This window comes from Pholis gunnellus, assembly GCF_910591455.1.
Source record: "Pholis gunnellus genome assembly, chromosome: 4".
In the NCBI taxonomy this organism is placed as follows: domain Eukaryota; kingdom Metazoa; phylum Chordata; class Actinopteri; order Perciformes; family Pholidae; genus Pholis; species Pholis gunnellus.
In genome coordinates this window covers 1815269-1838792 of record NC_136530.1, presented here as the reverse complement: position 1 = coordinate 1838792, position 23524 = coordinate 1815269, and the positions used below count along the sequence as shown (strand labels likewise).

Genomic DNA, 23524 nt, shown 5'->3' with positions numbered 1-23524 from the left:
GCTTTTACTCCCAAAGAAATATTAAAAAAAGAAAAGTCTGGGTTTTCACAGCTAGTGGAAGGATGTGTTCACATGTAATCTCATAAAATATAGTTCTGGTGATAAACTTTAATAAATCCGGTAGTTTAAGGGAATGTTTTCACAGCATAAATAGATATTAGAGATGAATTATGAGCTGTTTACAATACCTCTAAACAGCCTATAATACATACAAGATTTATTTTAACACATAGAAATACAATCTTATATTTTCTTATCATTTGAATTGTGTTTTTATGAAGAAAATGACTATAACAAAGTAAAAGAATAACATTTAGAAGTTTTGATGGTTTACTGACTTCAGAGCGTTGAAGTGATTTTTGGGACGATGGCAAAAAACAATAATATTCTGGATCCTTGTAGACCAGCTGCTGTAATCAAACAACACAGGGATCTGTATCTGTTAAGGATCATCAATGATCAATAATTAGTATCAGGGATCTCTAAAAGTTATGTTTGCTCCCTTTGTTATTTGTCGCTGATCCGATCCGTGAGTTTTATGATCCTTTACACCACTACACAGCACAAAAAGCTGCATTTTAATTGTTCTTCTTCACAAATCTAGGATAAATCACAGGCATAACAAACTGGGAGCCGGTGTGAGGGATGGGTTTTGCTTAAATAACACGGAGCTGATGAGGTGGAGGAAGTCGTTGTGTGACTTGGCAGACGGGAAGGACTGCAGGAGAGAGAGAGAGAGAGAGAGCAGGGTAGGGAGGTATTTGGGTTTGATGCCCGGCGTTGATGTCAGACGTCAGGATAAGAATCAAAGGAAATTCTCAGGGGAGAGGCTCAGATTGGCCAGTTGGATCCGAACCAAACCCCCGGGTTTGGAGAGAAAGCAGAGTTTTACCACATGGTAGAGGACAGATAGACGGTCTCATTTTACGTTGCTCTGGAATGCAACTTCTTTTCCAACAAAATGTTGGTTGCTTGATATAGTTGGCAAGATTGGTGGATGTGTTATTTTCAGACTACTGTAAGCAGGATGAAATTAACAAGTGACACCATGGGGAGTCTGTTTTTATTGCCCCTCTCTGAGGATTAAATATACAACGCAGACATATTGTGCTAAAGTTACCCTTTGCTTTCAGGTCTGTTATTTATGGAAACTGAGTCATCTTGGGATTGAAGCCTGTTTTGAATGTGTGAGATGGTCTCGAAGATGAACTAGGTTTCCTGCAGAAGGGTTCTAAAAAAAGATCTGGCAGGATTCAGGACTACAGTAGAGTGGGGGGGGGGGGGGGGGGGTCACAAAAGTCACAGTTCGGATCAGGGTTTTGAGTCAAGGATCAGATCTTAATTCACTCTCTAATTTAACTTAATTAACTCTCTAACTTCGTAGACTAAAACCAAACCAACCGATCGGTCCGTTACACCGCTGCTGTACGGCTTTGAAACACACGAGGACATTATGAGGCCGGCCTGAACTCAGCTGGATGAGACTTTACATCTCAAAGTTACGGTCTCTCCTGATTCTACAACACAACTCCGCTCTGTTCAGGGCTCCTCGGGGTTCAACGGCTCACACACGACCGTCTGTAGAGCCACATTACGATAGACTGATAACACCTGGAGCTGTGTGTGTGTGTGTGTGTTTTGATGGATGAGGTGTCGGTGCTGCTGGTGTCCAGTGTCAGCTTTCCTATATTGATAAAGGCACATGTTTGCCAAGTGTGACATTTCACACGGATCTGCGTTGCCTACAGTTTGTTGGTGTAATGACATATCCTTGCTAGTACAAAAGAGGTGCATGTGGTTGAGTGTTTTCACGTTTTTTATTTGTATGGTAGCTTTGCTGTTGAGATGAGGCTTTCCTTGTGTTGGTAGGTCGCTTATATAGCTCCAGGTAGTAATTAAAGTCTACGTATGAAACGTTAGGGCTAGAGACCAGCTCACTGAGAGTGAAAAACAAGACGACGACACAAAAGCAGGAGACGGAGAAAAGTGTCGAGCCAGTGCAACGTGTGGGTGTGACCACAATGGTATCGGGCGTGATAATAGGGGCAAAGCGTTATATTATAGGGTGGGTTAATGTCTGGGTGGGCGTCACACACACCGAGCACAAGTAGCAGAGGCAACAATTATCCTCGTACCATTCAGCTTAATCTCTCTTTCGTAAGACCAGGAATCAACTTTGACAGTCGAAATTGTTCTCTTGCACGGACTTCATTCCACAGAGTGCTTTTTTATGTGTCAGTTGAACTCTGACTCGCAACATGTCTGTGGATTTTTTTTTTTCTTCTTATGCAACTCCATCAGTATGTTCATTTTCACTCCGTGTTGTAAGATTACAGATGATGAAAAACAGGCACACGTCAGCACCACAATTTAGCTTTTTCTCACCACACTGAGTCCAGAATAATTCATGTTTTCTGCTGTACGAAATGTACGAATAATATTTACCATTTCAGTTGAAAGAACACAAATTAGAAACCTTTAAAATATCATATAGTAACCATCATAATAGCAAACAAAATGACCTCTCTTAATATTAGCTAATTAATTAATTGCCTGAAAACTATACACACACATCCTCTCAGGTTTCTTTTGATAAAATCTCTTATTTCTCACCTCTTTCCCAACTATTTCTCGATAGCAAACTCAGCACAAATGCTTAACTGACAGAATATGTATCATTAACACAGCACACAAACAAACCATAAAGTCAAACTCTTCTTCTTCTTCTTTTTTGAGGTTTATTGGCGGTTGGCAAACAATGAATCGGTGCATTACCGCCACCAACGGGTATGGAGTGTGGATCAGGATGTCTAGTACTTATAGTTTAGTTAAACAAATTAAAACAAAAACTAAAGAAAACAAATAAGAAACAAAACAAAACAACTGGCTCATATTTGGCTAATAATACAAAGTCAAACTCACAGTTCGGCGTCAGTCTTGAAGAAACGGATGAAACCGGAAGTTGAAATGGCCGACCTCGTAGCATCCGAACAGGCCGACTGACCCTCACAGCTTTCCCGGTCACCCATGGAGGTCCGTCTGACCTTGAATCCAGCACCGGGTCTCAGCTTAGACCGGACTGGTTCACGTATCCACCAGTCAAACAAGCTAACTTAAAGAAACTGTTGTTAGCCGATGCTACCAATACAATGGACTCACTTAGCTAGCTAGCAGCCTCTAACGTTAGCTGAGCCGTTAGCAACGTTACTCTCGCTAGCTTAGCGGCTAACTGCTATTTCAGATACTCACAGAATGCGGGTTTGTGTAAACACATACAAACACTAACGTTCAGGCTAATAAACCAAGATTATATAGAGAGAAGTGCATGTTGGTGTTTTAACCTACAGTCTCTTATTTTCCCCCCATTTACTCAACCGGGAGCTCTCTCGTCTTTCTCCCGCCTTCTTTCTGACCTACGACCAATTACCACTGGTGTCACTGACTGACAGCTACACTGACCAATCAAACAGCAGAGCTGAAACTAAAGGCACAATCTGTATTTTTTTATTTCGTTTACCCCACTCTGTCTCCTTCAATATTGTTAAGAAATACTTATTTTAACTACTTATTCACTATTTACATCTTGTTTATACCTAAATTAACTTGATCTCTCAGTTCACCCTTTTCTTTCTCTATTAAACTAAATTACTTTCAGTTTACTGAGTTATTTTCAAACTTTTTTTAGGTACAAACTTGTTTCAAGTAAGCGCTGCCTGTACTTTACATAAAGAGTTGATAGAATTTATATTTTAAGTGCAGATAAAGTAAAAGTAGCCCTGGTAAGGACAGTGGAGGTCTATCTAATGTACATATGATGTGTCAAAGGGAGAAAGTGGAAAGATTTCAGACTCAACAATCAGCTGTTTAATGTTATTGATCAAATGGTTATCATCAAACCGTGACCTATTAAACACGCTAAAGTTAATGCTGTAGTCATTAATATGAATAATTACCTACATAGATATACATCATGGTATATAATAGGCTATAATCTAATTAACTGTGCTTCACTGTTATGTATTATCAGATTAAAAACATGTTTTTGGAGTCATTCATCTGGACAGCAGGAGTCTGTAAAATGATGACATGATATATAATATAATTCCACCAAAAATTGATATTATAAATCGATGTAATCCCAAACGCGCAGGAGTTTAGGAGAACCACTTACTGCACTAATCTCTGCACACTTACATGCAGAGATAAAGATGAGGAATGGTCTGATCCACTTTAACGTGGCCGGTATTGCAGTATTGCATGTTTTTCTTGACCTCGTATACATTTCAATCCCCGTCCGCTGACATGAGATTAAATGATTCCTGCACGATAGCTCCAAACCTCTTTAACCTCCGGTGAGGCTGTTGTCAAGGACTACAACAAGCTGAAGACAACAAACAGCTTTTTGCCAACAGCCCCACACACACACGCACACGCACGCACACACGCACACACACACGCACACCGCAGGTGACTTGTTGTTGCAGTCTGTCCCTTTTGTTGTTGTTGTTTTTTGATTGTCTCCCTCGTCTTCATGTTAAAGCAGCATCTATATTCCGTCTGTGTTGCGCTGCTGAGCATCGGTCGCATATCTGCGCCGTGACTCAGAGCTTCCTCTCAGCGGTGTGTTTGTGTTTACGAGGTGCAAGTCGTGAACTCTCTAACGAAGTATTAACAATCACTTTCTTGTCTGAGGTGTCGCTTGTGTTTTTTACGGCGAGCAGGAAAACATGCGCGTTAAAGAACCACATATGGTGCTGGGTGCACACCGAGAACTGTGCGTGCGGTTCATCGTCATCACACGTCTAATTAAAAATGGAAGTTAAACACTGACTGTGGATCAGTTCCCTCATGGATACATTTCGCCTGGATGCAGAGGTTCTTGATTAGAGCAGAAACTGAAAGTTGTCATCATCAGGGAGGAAATGAGATTGTGCAACAGAATAAAAAAATAGCAAAAAGTTAAGTCAGCCGAGAGACACAAGGGGAGCAGGGAGAGCAGATACCTTCACGTCAACCTCCAGCGTGAGCGATGGGCAGTCCTTAAAAGGACATGGGAGACTCAGGATTGGCTGAGACGCCAGACCGGCTCACCACCGGATTGGTCGGTCGGGCTACAGTGACCTGAGAGGAATGGAGAAACTTTCCAAATAAGGAAGAGAGTTGTCGGAGCTGACCTCCATAACACAGAGAGAGAGAGGGGGGGGGGGGGACAGCAGAGGGGAAAGTGAGCGATGAAAAGAGACCTGTGTGTGTGTGTGTGTGTGTGTGTGTGTGTGTGTGTGTGTGTGTGTGTGTGTGTGTGTGTGTGTGTGTGTGTGTGTGTGCGCTTGTGAGTTGACAGCATGGAAACTAACAGGCCTCAATGATCCCCTCATAGAAAGCACACTGTGTGTTTCCCAGGAAAGAACACGCTGGTATGTTAAACACTGAGACACACTACACATTACCACACACACACACACACACACTCACACACACACACACACGCTCAGAGGATCACATTGTTTCCGGATGAGGTCAATCAACCTCTGATTAAATCCTGACCCCGGCTGATGGTGTGTGTGTGTGTGTGCGTGGTAAAGGCTTGATCTCTCTTTAGACACAGTCAGACCAACACTCCACTTCCACTAATTAGTGGGTGTAACAACGTACACGCACTAATCTCCTGACACCGCTGTCACCGAGAGGCGACTCTGAGCGCAGAGCAGATTCACTCTGATGAATCGATGAGTCAGCGCATCAGGGAATGACTCCACCTCTGTGTGTGGGGGGGGGGGGGGGACCCTCCTCTCCCCAATAATAACACAAGCACACGTATAACAACAACGGGCACGGGACGATGTGGAACACTCACGTCACGGTTCTCCGGGCCAGAATAAATGCGATTGTTGATATTTATTTATTTGCCCCGTTAGTCGTAGTGAGGTAGAAGCTCCGCGTCCCGGGGTCCGTACAGAAACACCGCATCACAATGTACAAAGAAATAGTAATAACAAGAGGGAACAAACAATGACAAGTCAGAACATTTTATAAAAACAAAAGAAAAACAAACAAAAAACAATAAAGAAACAACAATGATGATGACAATAAAAACAGAACGAGCACCCACATCTAAAATAGAGTATTAGGAAGTCTCGTGTGTCATAATCAGCCTGTAAATGCTCAAAAGTAGTATTTTGGTCGACAAACAAAGTCCCTCTATCTCACTGACGTGCTCTTTCTCAGCTGTTTGTGTCTCATATTGAGATATTATGACGAGTAATAGAACAAATATAGTTAAATATAGTGATAAAGTCACTGATGTGAGAATATTCACTATTATCAGAACTTCACCGCGATCACCTTATTGTGAGTGTTAAAAAGAAATCCCATATCTAAACTACACACAGCGACAACCCCCCCCCCCCCCTCTGGACCAGATCCCGGACCTGATCCCAGACCTCCCACCTCCCCATCAACACGCTGTGACTCATCAGCAAGTCTGTAAAAACACACAGCGGCTCTAAAAATAGAGGCGTCGCACACCAAAAATAGAAATGACTTATTCTCGAAAAAAGTTTTTTGCTTCATCCCACAAAAATGAAGAACATTCCTTAATTGAGAAACAGAGTCCTGAACATGTCAGTGAATGAAACCAGATCTGTGGTTGTGACGGGAGTGTTTGCACACAGACTTTGTCCTCATTACTCATGTTGTTCCAAAGGTCCAACGCCGTTACATAAAACTATTATGTTGCTCGGCGTGTAGATAACAGCCACTGTGCTCTGGGGATGATGTTTCTGCAGAATGTGGATTTTATTTCCAGAAAGGGCGTCGTTTCAAATGTTCCCTCACAATGGACACATCTCATTCGTGTCACCTGAAACTGAGGGAATTGTTCAGACGATTCATTTCTTAAACTCTCTCCTCGATCATCCCGTCAGGAAACAATATGAATGTGCACACAAAAGTACGAGTGAAAAGCTGTTTGTTATGGGCGGTCTGCTTTTCTTTATCTGTGACTCTGTGAAAGCTGTCGTTATTTTTGGGAATCCTGACTCCCAAAAAAGGGAAGTTCCTCGTTTTAGAAGAGCTTTTATTCTGAAAACAGGGACTGGTCTCAGGCAGGCCGGGCAGCTTTTATTGTGAAGAGGAGGAGCTCGCAGACAGACTGACTCATGCACAGAGAGAGAGAGTGAGAGAGAGAGAGAGAGAGAGAGAGACTCTGTCTGGCTGCTCAGCCTCTATATATGCTCCTCACACCTGGCAGAGCAGCACTGCGACGTAGTTTCACTCTGCAGGGAAATACCAGCGCCGCCGCCGCTGCTGCTGCTGCTGCACACCGAGAACCACAACACTGAAGGTAACAAACTCTTCTCTTTGTGTCGACTGACAAACAGTGAATAGACATGATAGAATGAAGAGGGAAATGGATTCAAAGAGGCTTTTCTTTCACTTCTAAACTTCAACTTCTCGGGGAGAAAACTTCTTTATCAACTTTTCTTTAAGTTGAAGAAACACTGTGAATTACATGTGAATTAGGGAGAACAGAGGGCGACAGAGACGGCCAATGATGGAGGTGAAAGAATGACTTCTTTTTTTTTTCTTCCCGGTTTACCAGCTCGGCACGTTAATGTTTAAATCATATGTTTTCAGAATGGCTGTGTGGGTTTTTTCCTCAGAGTGTGATACCCATTCATTTAACTGGAGGCTCAGGAAAGGTTCAGCGAGTTCAGGCTGTGAGAGAGAGAGAGAGAGAGAGAGAGAGAGAGAGAGAGAGAGAGAGAGAGAGAGAGAGAGAGAGAAGAGAGAAAAGAGTGTGAATCACTCTAACAAACATGAAATAGTTTCATAGCGCCTGTGTTGATGTATTGAGGTTCATGTTGTTTGCAGAGCTCCTCGGTGGAGTCGGATGGATTAGTTCACACAATAGAGTCTGAGAAAAGCTTGTGTCTCACTCATCTAACTCCTTCACTTCTTCTTCTCCACTTTCTGGCTCTCTTCCTCCTCCTCCTCCTCCTCCTCCTCCTCCTCCTCCTCCTCCACTCCTGCTGCTAATCCCATTTGATGGCAATGTCTTTCCCCACTCCAATCCAGGGAAGAATGTCTTCAGCATTCCTGCTGTAGAGAAAGAAAGAAAAAAACACACACACACCATATCACTGAGACAGAAAGAGCGAGAGGTGAAGGAGAGAGGTGAAGGAGAGGGAGGAATGGATGGAGGTGTGTAGAGAAAAGCTCGCTGATTGTCGAGAGCACCTCTTCACCTACACTTAGATGTGAAATAGGAGCCCAGAGAGAGAGAGAGAGAGAGAGAGAGAAATAATAGGAAAGAAAGAAAGAAAGTAGGGCAGGGAGAAAGTGTGTGAGCGGAGCAGCCGTGAGATGTTGGTGTAGCTGGAATAAGAAAAACGCTCTACGATTTAAAGACAGGAGAGGAGGAGGAGGAGGAGGAGGAGGGGGGGGGCTGAAGGAAAACAGTCTGGTTCTGTTTTATGTGGTGTGTGTGCAATTAGAGCCAGAGAGAACGAGGAGAAAGGGGGGATGGTGGGGGGGGGAGATGGGGTACCCGGGGAGGAGAGGGGTTGAATATAAGGAGGGAGAACATGTCAGCTGACGGGGGAAGACGTGGATGAAGGAAGCTGACGTGTAGAATACGCTGTCAGATTGTTTTCAAGTGTTCTCGGAAAGTTGGGGAGTTCTTGTGGGAGTCGAGGGAGTCAGGAGAGAGTGTGTGTGTGTGTGTGTGTGTGTGTGTGTGTGTGTGTGAGAGAGAGAAACAAATGCATGAGGATCTCTTGAATGTTAAAGAAACTTTCCCAAACATGACACACATTTCCAGTGAGAAGGTGACACACTGAGCATTTCTTCATAACAGTGTTTTCTGGAGGAAACAGCTCGTGTGGCTCACAGGCCCGTCAGTGTGTCGCTCAGACATCAGCTCAGTCACAGCGACGGTCGGGTTCCTGCTCGAGGGCATCAGACAAGCTCGTTACTGACGCACTGAAGTGATGACGCAATGCTCGGTGGCGAATTGCAAGTGAGGAAGCCGTGAACCAGGCGTGTGTGCAGACATATGCACCTTTGCTAGAAAAGGTGTGCAAGGTGTTGCAGCTTTCTGCATTTCTTTACGGTCATGAAGTCCTCGTCGGTGATCTCACGGCTGTGTTTGTGTTGTAGGTGTGATAACCGGAGCTACATTTCACTATTTGGATATAAATCATTGACAAATGGCGAGGTTATCCTGTCGCTAAGCCACGGTGTGTTTGCAGAAACAAATGCACACAGAGAGGTGTAATGCAAACACACAGAGGGGCCTGAACGCAGCCTCGAACACCCACTAAAGTCATGTTTCCACTCGCATGTAATCTCACCTTTTCTGTTTATAAAGAGAACAGAACGTCCTCAGTTCCCCCTCGTGTTGTTGTTTACAGAAGGAAACCCCTCATTACTGGCTATGTACACTCAACTACTTCCTGTTTACCCCCCCCCCCCCCCATCGCCTGCTTCCTGTCATCAGTTGGCTCGAGTTCTAATAAAGCGTCTCCGTCTCTCCAGCCAGCTGTGGAGCTGAGATATAAAATCCGCTCGGCGGCGGGACAGCGGACGGGTTTCTCACGCACGCGTTATTGTTCAGGAAGCACAAACAAGCGGCACCGGGGTAAACATGGCCGACTCAGATGTTGAGGTCTCGGGTTTATTGAAGCAAGATGCTGCTGGTGGAGACCCACTGTGTCTGGCACGTCTGACTGGTGCATCACCGGAGCTGCAAAAGCTCTTTCAATTAAGTTACAGCTGAAGCTGTTCCTGGATCTGTTTACCGAGCTGTTCCACGTAGAAACTGGAGAGACCAAAGTTACTCCAGACCAGATTCCTCGTTCCCTTTTTCCCCTCCACCATTAAAGAGTTTACAGACAGGATCCAGCCCAAGGAAAGTATTTTTCAGGATGAAAAGGGGGAAAAAGATATAACTGCTCTGCCTATTTTTAACTACCAAAAAGACATGAGAGAGAGAGAGAGAGAGAGAGAGACATCAGAGTAATGCTGTTACAGAGTGACAGAATGAACCGTTTCCTCACAGAGAAGCCCGGCGCTCTGTGGGCCAGTTGGCTCGGACCAGAGCAGCAAAACACAGCGCCGTTGATATGGCGACAGAGGAAAACTTCCCTTCTAATCCTCCGCCGCAGAGACAAAGAACAAGAGGGAGCGATGGAGGTCGGCTCTGCCTCTCGGAGCCGTTTGTAGAAGCCTTATAATCGTTACGGCAGCGGTCAGAGGGTCAGGTTCTAGCAGGAAAAGGCAGCACTTAAGTGTGCTTACATCGGCCTTGTCGTGTGGTCAACGCGGTTTGGACGATCAGAGCTGGGCGGGGTGTGTGTGTGTGTGGGGGGGGGGGGGGGGGGGGGGGGGGGGCACAGAGCCTGGATGACCTTCACTTGATGTAAATCCTGTGAACCGAGTGGGCCATTAAACTATTCATGCAGCTGCAAATTATACAAGCTGACCGTCAAATATGAAGCTCACCAAATGTCTGAACTAGAAGCAAGAAGCATAGTTAACTGTTAATAAGTGCTTAATAAAGCATTAATTAACGCTAACAAGGCATTGTTCTTGTTTTAGACCCAGTACTTGCAAAAAGCATAGTTAACTGTTATTAAGCTCATAGTAAAGCATTAATTAACTTTAATTAAGCAACAATAAAGCTTAGTAAAGACGTAACCACGACATAATAGGTATGTTAGTGTTTATAAATGTCTTATGATCTAACAATAAACAGGCTAATGATGCTATTATTCACACTCATAGTCTTATTAACATAATACTGTTAATAAGCATCCTATATGGACTTTTAAGGGCCTCATTGCCTTTTTAACTAACACTTATTACAAAGACAGTAAAACAAAGCGTTATCTAAATGCGAAGTCTGATCTTTGAGTTGCGTTTCGATGCATTTTCATGATTTGAATGCAGACGGATTACTTGACTTGTGTTATGTTGGAATAAGACAAAGCAGTTTGGCTTTGTGATGAGTGAAGGCGCTTGTTTCTATTTGTAGAGAGTAAAGAGCACCTTTTAAGGCAAAGGGACGATGGATCCGCTCTGCCTGCTGCTTATACATTCACAATGTTTTACTAAACGTCAAAAAACATCCAGAAAGAAATGCAGCGAAGGCCTTTGAGGAGTTTCATGCTGAGGCAGTAAAAGCGGTGCGTCGGGGGTTGTGAGGGATGAGGCGGCGAGGAAATGAAGTGTGTTTCCTCTCTGCTGGAGCAGACGGGCAGGGCGCTGAGAGAAAAACACAGCCAAAAAAGGAATTGAAACGGCTGCAGAGCGCTGCGGAGCTCCTCGCGAGCTGCCAAACTATTCCTGTAAAAGCACTCTTTTGGTGGAGGCCTGAACGGGAGAGCTTTGGAGAATGTAAAGAAAAACAAGGGGGGGGGGATCGATTGTGTGCTCTTAAGGTTAAGTTAACCTCTGCAGGAAAGCACACGACCAAGACAACTTCCTAGGACGGACTCGTCGTCGTGTTGCTGTTGGTGGATGTGTTGCATTAACGTCAGCTTTGTGAAAAACCCACTGGTGTTGTTTTCAAACGTCGACGGGGAAGAGGGAGGCTGAAGGGGGGAGAGGCTTTCTCACAGATGAAAAATAGTCCAAAGACTCCACTAATTATTCAACATCTGGAACCGATTTGAGGGCACGTGAACTCGGGTCCTGGTGGAACTGCCGACAACACGCACCGCTGGGATGCTCAGTAGATTCCGCTCAGCCTCACGTACTCTCTGAGGATCCAGGAGACCTTCCCAGAGTTCACTTCTATCCTGTGCTTTTTTTTAAAAGTTAGTCGTCTTTGAGGAAAACCCTCGTGGTGCACGTAGAGCTTGTTCTCAGCGATGCTACCAGAAAATAAAAACTCCCCTCTCTCCCACAATGACGTGACAATGAATCAACCGAGCTGGGGGGGAGAGACTGGACAACCACACCTAAAACGATGTTTCATCATCAGAACTCATCAACATGAACCCGTTTCTTTCATTCAAACAGCAGCAGCCACACCTCATATTTACAGTCCATTAGGGGAGAGCTGCTGTTCTCTCTGCTCGAGTCCTTTACTGAACTTGATGTATTGTCAACAGGCCGGCTTTTTTACTTTTTAAGTCTTTGTGAGAGGTTAGCTGCTGATAACCTATCAGTTGGTGCTGCTGGTGCAGCGGTTTCCTTCCAAGAACTCTCACTTACACACACACACACACACACACACACACACACACACACAAAACACGCCGTCACCTTCTGACCGGAGGAAAAACAGTTAAACTTGAGAAACCACATGCTGATGTCATGCTTCACAATCCTTTATGTGCTGCAGGAATGAGTCCAAAAACTTAGACGTGATATTATAGGATATAAAACAGTAAATACCCCTCTGGTGAAGTGAGTAGTTCAAGGACAAGGTTGCATTAAAGTACCATGAGACCCGGGGCTACGACTTTTTTCAAGGCTCTTTTTAAGGCTCTGCAAGCAGCATCACGTCTCAACGATCGGCCCGACCGACCGGCACAAACATCAGCCGCACTCAGTTTGGATACAATAAAGAAACTGAAGGAACGAGTCCACGTTTTTGGACTTCCAGTCGATGTGTTTCTGGTTAGAAGTCTGACATCAGGTCTGTGTTTAACACACGCTAAATAGATTTTATCGTTTATTTCTCTGATTATAAAACAGGTCAGTAAACGCCCCTCTGGTGAATCTTAAAAAGAGCGTCCATGAGACGACTACACGTCCTCACTAGAACACTCATCCTCCAAGTCACGTGACCGCGGTGGAGTTCCTTTATAGCCCAACGTTAGCTTCTTGCTTTACACTTCAAACATCATAAAAGTGGAGTTCATTTGAGATTATAGAAGTGTCATAAACCTTTGGTTGCTCCAATGAAAGCATCCTTCTTGGCTTTTTGTGGAGGGAACCAGCGAGACGCTAACTTCCTGTTTGCAAACAAAAACACGACGTCCCTGCAGCTCTCTATTAACATCTTCACAACTTTGTGTGTTTCTTCCTCACTCGACTGTGATTGGTATTCTACACTGTGCTCAACATCTGGCGTCTAACGTGTCTGCCAGTTGTGTTCTGACTACAGTTGGACGGCGACCAGTTAATAGTTTCATGCGTAAACTGACAACAGCTGCGTGATTTTGTGTGTTGCTCCCAGTTCCCCCATAAAGTCCAGAAGAAAACACCTTATTTTTCTGATATCTGTCACTGACGGCCATGATTCTGCTTCGCAGGAACGCGACCCAGCTGAAGCTGCTGCAGGACCAGATTCTACTGGAGCAACAGGAAGCAGCCGTCTGGCATCAGCAGGAACAGCTGGAACAGCAGATCCAGGAAGTCCCGCCTCCGCCTCAGCAACCGGCTCAGGAAGTGCCTCCTGCTCCGCCGTCTCCGCCTCTCCCACCTCCTCCCTCCTTCCAGGAGCTGGAGAGCAGCGCCACCATGCAGGCCAGCACCTTCAACTACGCCCGGCCCAAGCAGTTCATCGCCGCCCAGAGCCCCGGCAGGGCGGGCTACGTCACCCAGACCTCCGGCTCCTCGGGCTCCGGCCTGTCGTCCCCGATGTCGCCCCCGACCTCGCACAAGCCCTTCACCAGGGTCACCGTGCCCCCCTTCACCAAGGCCGGCAGCGTGGAGTCTCCGAGCTCCCCTTCCTTCCCGCCTCCTCCTCCGCCCTTCTTCGGCTCCAGCAACCTGTCCTCCCCAACGGGCCCCGCCCAAGACTTCCCTCCTCCTCCGCCGCCTCCTCCTCCTCCTCCTCCGCCCGTCCCCATGTCTCCGGCCCTCTCGGATGTGTCCTCGCCGTTCTCCTCCGTCCCTCCGTCTCCGGCCTCCAGCTTCCTGTCCTCGGTGTTGCCCTCCACACCTTCCTCCCCCGGCAGTCCCACGGTCAACGCCCTGGGTCTCCCTAAAGGCAACGGGACGATGTAAGTATCCCTCACTTCCTGTCACGTTACGTGAGCTCTGCAAGTTCTTTTAAACACAGCGAGTCCCCCGGAGGGTCACGCTCCCCCGTCAGATAGACCTGCTGCCAACACGGAGGCGGGATGTCTGCGAGATGGAAGATGAGATGTTTACATTTGTACACGACATGTTTGCAGGAAGACGCTAACAAGCGCACACGTAGACACAGAATGCAACACAGTCAAGGACCTCAGAGTGAGAGGTGTGTCAGAATCACATCAACACTTTCGGGATCGAATAGTTTGCATGAACAGTTTGAGTTCTAAAGAACCCAGAGAGGCTGCAAAGAAGCTCCACACAGTGTTGCGCTTACAGCATTTACATACAGCATTTACATACACCAAACGTTACACGTTCATTCCTCTCTATGTGCTGAAGGTTCACACAGCACTCACACACTCATTTATACATTTAATTAATAAAAACATGGAGATAATAGATTAAACTATCTCTGTTGACAGTGTAAAAACCTTTGACTCTAACATGCTTCAGGCCCCATGCTGCTGTCAGAGTCAAATAAACTCTCAGACTTGGGTTTGAGTTCTGCATATTTAGCTGATAGAACTCTCTAGTCATGTAGATAATCCTCGTCTTTAAACTCTTTGCCAGTAAATGTTTCATCGTCCCCTCACTCAACTCCTACAGCCCCCCCTCTCCCCCCTCTCCCCCCCTCTCCCCCCCCTCTCCCCCCTCTCCCCCTGGCATTCCTGCTGCTGTTGTGAGAGATAAGAAGACGTGTTGTGGAATGCTTGCAGCCAGATAAGGGTTAGATACGAGAGGTCCGGAGAGGAAAGAGGAGTCTCCGCTACGTTTTAACGTTGACGAATGTTTTTCTGTTCTTTTCAGCAGAGCGTTCCCGAGGAAGTCCTCGGTCACCAGGACGCCGCGCTTGGCCTCCGACTCCGACATCCAAGGGTCCAAGGACGCCGTCATCCAGGACCTGGAGAGAAAACTGCGCTTTAAGGAGGAGCGCATAAGTAATGGTCAACAGGTGTGTGTGTGTGTGTGTGTGTGTGTGTGTGAGTGTGTGTGTGTGTGTAGAAGAATGAGCGTGTTCCGTAACTCAGATTAACAAGTAATGCAACTATTCATGAAGAAGAAACCATTTAAGACTTTTTGTGCAGCCTTAAATAAATTAATGTTTTCTGCATACATGTTCAATTAACACAAGATACAGCCGATGGTGTGTATAAGTGTAAGTGTGTGTGTGTGTTGTGTGTGTGTGTGTGTGTTCTGCGACTCACACACTAACCCCCGCCCCCCCGCTGACTCCATTAATCCCTGCTTCCAGAAGTTAACCTATGAGGAGAAGATGGCTCGCAGGCTGCTGGGTGCCGACAACGCCGCCACAGTCTTAAACACTCAGGACGCGGAGGAGGAGCCGGTCACACAGGTACGGTGGCTGTTTAGGATCCAGACACAGCTGGAGGGGGAAATAATCACACATCACGGCGACCCCCATCTCCTACAAAATCACCTTCAGTTACAAATGAATTCTCAAATATGTTTCGAGGAAAACGTGTTTTTTTCTGGATTATGGTTGCATTTTTAAACGGTTTACAACACGGGGTTAACGGTTTAAATTGGAATAAAACAAAACGCTACAAAACTGCCGGTTTGGCTCAAAATGACTTAGAACTACCTGAATCACACAGGACACGAACAGCAGTCTCCTGGGTGAAAGTCCTGTTTATTTTGTGTTTTTATAACTAAAACACCACCCCAATCCCAAAAGTCCAAACGTATTTGTGATGCGTCAAAAGCAAACGATATCCACGATATCCACTTCTGAATTTAATAGTTATTTACATAGTTATTTTAACGCAAACCAACGATCTTTTCCTAAACCTAACAATGTATTTCACGATCTTTTACTAAACCTAACAAAGTATTTCACGATCTTTTCATAAACCTAACTATTTCACGATCTTTTCCGAAACCTAACTAAGTATTTCACAATCTTTTGCTAAAGCTAACAAAGTATTTCACGATCTTTTCATAAACCTAACTAAGTATTTCACGATCTTTTCCGAAACCTAACTAAGTATTTCACAATCTTTTGCTAAAGCTAACAAACTATTTCACGATCTTTTCCTAAACCTAACAATGTATTTCACGATCTTTTCCGAAACCTAACTAAGTATTTCATGATCTTTTCCTAAACTTAAAGTATTTCAGTATTTCATGAAATTGCCACGTGTTGCTGGACTTTCGTTGAAAAACGCATGAAAATGAGGAGTAACTTCTTCGTAAGATATCTTATAAGAATCTTTTTTCGAGGACATACGTTGTATTTTTAGGAGAAGGGCAAAGTAAGGACATTTTTTTTAAACACAAATATCTTAAATCTATGTATACGATACTAGCACCTTTCTGTTTTCTCCACCGATAGTTTGCTCGTGTCATTCCTGTCTCATGACTACTGGCTTTCCTTTATAACCCCCCCCCCCCCCCCCCCCCCCCCCGGTCCCCTGTAAACAGAGGGATTTATGAAAGCAGGGTATAAACACAGTAAAGTCCTCCAGAGCCTCCATAAAAAGCTCTGTTTATGCAGGCGGGTAGAAACCAGTGTGGCTGTAAACTCTAGCACCTCCACACTGTTGGTTCTTTATTCAGCATTTACATTTTTATGTTGAACAAATTAATATAAAGTTAAGACACTACGGGCAAGAAACGTTTTCCATGCACTGATCAATGTAGAGATTTTGGTCTATTTTTCCTCCACAACTCGTCTTCTTTCAGACGAGAGGAAATAAAACTTTATACTTTGTCTGTTTACGTCTGTAGATTTCTACTAAATTCACCAAAAGTTACCATTATATAATGCCTCATTTGCATATTTACACAGAACGTTTCAGTAAACTTGTAACACAGTAACTCCTCCTCTTAGTGTGAGTGATGAAGTGGTGAAGCTTCATGGTGATCTCTATGAGTTCATGTTTGACCCTCTTCACCTGTAGAGTCTCTAAATGTCTGTAATGAACTAAACGTCTCTTTAAAGGACGTTTTCTCTCAATGAGTTTGTTCTCAGACTCTTTATTTAACATTCTATTAATAAACACATGGAGGAAATAGTTTGTTCATGTCTGTTACAGTATTGTCTGATTCATATAGTGACACAAAGAGACTCAAATGTAAAAACCTTTGACTCTTAATATGTCAACAACATGAATGATGAACCTGCTTTTATCCAATGTTCAGATTTATGTTCTGGAAATGTATGAAAACGAGCACAAATCTAATAAGCTAATGCCTCAAACATTATATTTAAACATAGTTTGTGTGTGATGCTCAGTGACGGCACAACAAACATGTGTTTCTCTCAACAGGAAGACAAGTCACCAGATAGAGAATCTTTCCCTCAAAAGGTGTTTGAAACCTCTTGTTTTTAAATTCACTGTGTGTGTAAACGTGCACATGTAAACCACCACTGAGAGCTCGGATGTGTTCACTTTGACCAGAACGGGGAAAATCAGCTGATCAGGGAACAAACGGCACACAAAAGGCATTTTGTTTTTCTGTGCAGTCCATTCACAAACAGGTGTGTCTGCAGACAGAATGGAGCTGATTGTGTGTTTTTTTTACAGTTGGTACAGTGTGTGTGTGTGGGGGAGTTTGAATTGATTCAGATGCTGCAGCATGTTCACGCTTGATCGCAGCATCCGTCAGCACGTTTTTTTGGTTTTCAAGCACTTTGTTCTGCCTGCGCTTCCCATCACGCAACGCATGCTGTCGTTCCAATCTGCAGTTGGAGAATCAAGCAGCAATTAAGGTTAAATCTTTTTAGAAAGGAAGGATAATTGTTGGATTATAGGAACATGCTGCAGCAGCTGCACACTGCGGGGTAATCCCTCGGTAGATCGGGATGGGCCGCTCGTGTGATTGCTGTCGTTATGAGCGGCGGATTGAGGATAAATGGCGGGTTCTGCAGCTGCTTGGCCAGGCCTGTCATTAATCTGTGTGGTGTGTCATCGGACCAACGCTGCTCTGCAGATGTTCCCTCGGCGGCGATGAGAGATTGATGGAGGGTTGGCGGGGGGGGGGGAATGGAGGAGTGGCTCATCTGGGCAAAGGAGAATTTAGGAGAGAAAGTTGGTAGTTTGGGTGACAATGAAGGAGGTTAATGGGTGTGTGAGGGCAAAGACATAGCTTTCTGCACGCTCTTAAAGGTACAGTGTAACATTTAAGGCAGATATTGAATATGATATTCATAACTATGGTTTAATCGATGTATAATCACCTGAAACTAAGAATCATAGTGTTTTATTTAGCTTAGCAAAAAGAGTTTATGTCTGCGTAGGGAGCGGGTCGTCTTCCACGGAGTCCGCCATCTTGCACCGCCATGTTTCTGCTCTAGAAACAATATTTAGATATATTTCAGATATCATTTCTAATCCTGTTCTGATAGCTGAAGCTAATATTTAGTAAGTATTGATGAGAGTAGCTCCTAAAGATAACTCTCCACCTGAAGGCCACCGTAGTTCTCTACACACTTAGAAAGGGGAGGGGCTTAGCTTTGCCACTTCACCACTAGATGTCACTAATTCTTGCACACGGTTTCCTTTAAAGGTTGAAACCTGCTGGTATTTCTGTCTCTAAATCTTTTCTCTCTTGCAGGAGTACAAAGTGTCCAGCTTCGAGCAGCGTCTGATCAGCGAGATTGAATTCCGTCTGGAGCGTTCTCCGGTGGAGGAGTCGGACGACGACGTGCAGCACGACGAAGACTCCGGCGGGCGCGGCGTGGCGCCGTCCTTCGACCAGAAGCTCAAACACTACAAGGTGTTCGAGGGCATGCCGGTCACCTTCTCCTGCAAAGTGCACGGAGACCCCAAACCAAAGGTGAGAGGTCGAACGCGCTGGACGATTAAAACATCGTTGATGTTATAATGTTGTGTTTAAATATGCAAATGAGGCATTATGTAATGGTAACTTTTGGTGAATTTAGGAGAAATATACAGATGCAAATAAACAAAGTAGTAAAATAAATGTTTTCTTTCCAATAGTCTGATATAATATGTGTCTCCTCTTGAATCCAAACAAGCTTTCTTAAAAGGTTTTATATTTAAATAACTGAAAAAACCCAAAGGCTCAAATCAAACACTTCTAAAAGCTGGAATTTGTTGATATTCTCGAACAGAATGTGACTTTTTTTGGACACGTTTCTGTTAAAATTACACCTTTTTTTCTAAAATAAATAAATAAATGCTCCGTTGATTTTTAATCACAAACACGATACGCTTCCTCGTCTCTCAAAGGCCCGACGATGCTGTGGGTGAAGGTTATCTGATCATTGTGGAGGCAGCTATGAGGGCTCGGCTTTGGGAGCTGCTGATGTGTGATGTTGTTGACGGAGGGTGTGTAGATATTGTGCGTGTGTGATGAGAGGAGGCACGTTAATGGCTCGGTGACGACAGGCTTCAGAATGAACTGAGGAAATAAAGGAAAAGCAGAGAGATAAGAAGGAGAAGGAGAGATAAGGGACGGAAAAATAGACCAAAATAAAAACCCTGACTTCAGTATCAGGGTCGGCCTGTTAAACCCGTCGTCTGATAGATTTGCGTCTCTCGTGTTTTCAGGTCTACTGGTTCAAAGACGGGAAGCAGATCTCCAAGAGGAGCGAGCACTACCGGATCAGCCGGGACGCCGACGGAACCTGCTCTCTGCACACCGCCGCGGCCTCGCTGGACGACGACGGCAACTACACCATCATGGCCGGCAACCCCGAGGTGAGCCGACGGGGTGCAACATTAAATATATGACAGAAAACACACACACACACACACACACACACACACACACACGTCTGTTTGGCTGCTTGGAGACACCAAGTCACCAAGTCACCAAAAGCCCTCACAAGGTCAAAAGCTTCAGGCTGTTCTTGCAGCTCAAACGCTCACATTTTCAGAGTGTCAGCTCCTCATGCTCTCCCTCCCTCCCTTCATGTCTCTCTCTCTCTCTCTCTCTCTCTCTCTCTCTCTCTCTCTCTCTCTCACAGGGCAGGGTGAGCTGCACCGGCAGGATGATGGTCCAGGCCGTGAACCAGCGGGGCCGGAGCCCCCGCTCCGCCCCCGGACACATGCGCAGGTGAGGCTCCAGGACGGACAGAGAAGCAGAGTTCGAACACAATACGTTTCATTCAGAGCCGCCGGCACGCTGCTGCAGGCCGGTCGCCATCTGCACGACTTCTGTTCACACGTTTAATGGCGTGTTTTTTGCCAAGAAGCTGCTTTTTGCACAAATGTTTTGCTGTGAGCTGGATCACAGTGTGGAACACCTGTGTTTCATCGCTCTCGTGACCTCGTATATATTTAGACAGCTGAGCATTCATCCAAAACAAAATGCTCAACAGATCACAGACGCTGCTGTTAACTAGACGAACGCTCCTCCAGCTCAGAGATGTTTTGAGAGAGAAGAGAGCGAGATAACACTCAGTGTCTCCCGCTCTCAGCGGTGATGTCATTGTTAGAGGCCAGAAATCACACAAACACCATTTGAGACTCTCGTAGATCAGGAGAGAGCGGAGTGGGAGGAGGCCAGAGCAAAAACAAGGTCCGATAATACATCATGTTATGTCTATGAAAGGAGAAATATATAATGTACAAGTACGCATGAATCATGGAAGAAAAATAGACCAAAATCTCTACATTGACCAGCACATGAAGAACGATGGGTTTGCCTGTAGAGTCAAAAGGCTGAAATGAAACGCTTCTAAAAGCTGGTATTTGGTGATACTCTCGTACAGAATGTGTCTTTTTACTTGTTTGATTTTAAATCCTAAATGCGGTGCGTTTCCCCGTCTCTCCATCAGGCCCCGGTCCAGGTCTAGAGACAGCGGTGACGAGAACGACAACATCCAAGAGCGCCACTTCCGGCCCCACTTCCTGCAGGCGCCCGGCGACCTCATCGTTCAGGAGGGCCGACTGTGCCGGATGGACTGCAAGGTAAATACACAACCTGGGCCAACGAGGGGGAACGATGTGATGGACGGGGGGGGGGGGGGGAGGTCCACATCTTCGTCACAATGGTGCTTCAATTGGTAAAAGACGTAAATAAGAGTTCGGTCGGCGCTTCGAGACGCTGCTGCTGACTGAAGGACATTTTCAAAACTTAAAAAAACGGATTTGTAGAGGGAAGCAGTGCGATGCTAACTTCCTGTTTGACTCACAGACTTTATATAAGAAGTAGACGTAGCGTGTAGCCCCGCCCCTAAAGCATCCCCTGCTTTATGGTCTGTGTGACTCTAAATGGACCATCATTTACTAAATGAACATCATGCTGTATTGAAGAAGACTTGAAACTAGAGATTGAGACCATAAACTCATGTTTACAATGTTTACTGAGGTAATAAATCAAGAGAGAAGTAGAGTCATTTTCTCATAGACTTCTATACAACCAGAGGAGTCGCCCCCTGGTGGTCACTAGAGAGAATGCAGCTTTAACACATGAAGCATCGACTTCACCTGCCTCCAGATCAGCCGATAGTCAAATTAAATTGTAATAGCCAGCTCCAACCAACAGAGGACAGTCACCTGAATCAATCAACAACTAAATACACATATACTTTGGTTTTCAGCTAGTTACGCTTTAACGTCCTGCCTGTAGGTGAAGGCAGCATCCAGTCCCTGCTGCTAGTCTTTGATAAAGCAACGAAAGAGAGACGATTTTAAACAACCGAGACGTGCCTGGAAAAGGACCAAAGAGAATCTGTTAATCACAGTAAGAGAGACGTTTCAGATCCGCCCCTTTAATTCAGTGTCTGAATCGCCTTCAGGGAGGCTCCACGCCGGAGCTGCCAAAGAAACATTTCTCTTTTAATGAACTAAAAACAGAAAGCTAGCGGAGATGTTTCATCACTTCCTCGCCTTCTGAAAGCCTCCGAGCAGACAAAGAGAATACAAGCGGTGTCGTCTTTCAGGGATTAAGTGGGATCAGGTTTATTACCCCCCCCCCCCCCTCCAGCTCATTCTCTCTCTTTTATCTTCATCATCACCCGGAAACTCTTTGAAAGCTGCTATATGTCACAAAATAAAACACACTTAACTCGCTGTAAAGAGACTGAACTGAGAGTCTCCATTCCTACAGAGCCTCTTAATGTCAAAGATATTTACAGCAAATATTTATTTCCACATCATTTGTGGCTTTCCAAACTTTCCGTGCTCAAAATGTCCCAAACTTCTAAAAGTGAGTCCGGCCGCTTCCATAAATACTCATCGCTGTCTAATCTCCTTTTTGATATCTGTAAACTCTTTGCAGCACCAAACATAAGCACATGTTCCAGGTGGAGTAGGTTTCTCTGCAAAGAGAGAGACGGCTCTTTACTCCAGAGACAAAGCGACCAAACACCACACAGACGGATTAATTAACTAAACACTGCTGCTGCTTCTTCTCCTCCCAATAAGCACACAGCTCCTCCTCAGAACACATGCAGCTAACGTCCTCATTTCCTCCAACAAAAACAAGCACGTGACCAACAAGCATCTGCACACCGAGTCAATTTTCATGCTTTTTTGTTTTTTTTGTCCACCTTGCAGGTGAGCGGCCTGCCCACTCCGGACCTCATCTGGCAGCTGAACGGGCAGACCATCCGCCCGGACTCCTCCCACAAGATGCTGGTGCGGGAGAACGGCGTGCACTCGCTGGTCGTCGAACCCGTGACCAGCCGCGACGCCGGCATCTACACCTGCATCGCCAGCAACCGAGCCGGGCAGAACTCCTTCAACCTGGAGCTCATCGTTGCAGGTAAAAAAAAAAACTAAAAACAGGAACACAGCAGCAGCAGTAGCGGTAGTGGCGGCTGGAAATGATTTTGGAGGAAAAAAAGGTCTCATTAACTCACTCTTTCTGCAGCCAAAGAGATGCACAAGACCCCGACATTCGTGGAGAAGCTGCAGAACACGAGCGTGGCCGACGGTCATCCTGTGCGACTGGAGTGTCGCGTCACAGGAGTTCCCTACCCACAGATCTTCTGGAAGAGGGAGAACGAGTCCTTCACTCACAACACAGACAGAATCAGGTAAATATGTTCTCATAGACTTCTATACAACCAGAGGAGTCGCCCCCTGATGGACATGAGAGAGAATGCAGCTTTAAGACACATATGCGACTTCACCGCTAGATGTCGCCAAATCCTACACGCTGGCCCTTTTAAATACGCGTCATTTTTCCTTTTTTTCCAGCATACACCAGGACAACTGTGGCTACCTGTGTATGATCATCCAGCCAGCCATGAAAGAAGACGCCGGCTGGTACACCGTGTCGGCCAAGAATGAAGCCGGCATCGTGTCCAGCACCGCGCGCCTCGACGTCCACAGTACGTTCAAACTAAAAACACACACGTGCTGCTTTATATCAACCATAACGTACTAAATGAACATCATGCTGTATTGAAGAAGACTTGAAACTAGAGATTGAGACCATAAACTCATGTTTACAATGTTTACTGAGGTAATAAATCAAGAGAGAAGTAGAGTCATTTTCTCATAGACTTCTATACAACCAGAGGAGTCGCCCCCTGGTGGACACCAGAGAG

At 45.3% G+C, this 23524-nt stretch overlaps 1 protein-coding gene across 1 annotated transcript in view; it reads left to right on the top strand.

Moving 5' to 3' along the window:
• palld (palladin, cytoskeletal associated protein) overlaps window positions 1–23524 on the top strand; it is a 63415-nt gene that overhangs the window by 37922 nt on the left and 1969 nt on the right. The window contains 11 exon segments of the mRNA XM_079157393.1: window positions 13266–13958; window positions 14842–14986; window positions 15287–15388; window positions 17325–17363; window positions 18613–18834; window positions 19572–19721; window positions 19991–20079; window positions 20804–20936; window positions 22527–22734; window positions 22843–23008; window positions 23172–23305. Coding sequence (XP_079013519.1) covers window positions 13266–13958; window positions 14842–14986; window positions 15287–15388; window positions 17325–17363; window positions 18613–18834; window positions 19572–19721; window positions 19991–20079; window positions 20804–20936; window positions 22527–22734; window positions 22843–23008; window positions 23172–23305 — 2081 coding nt within the window.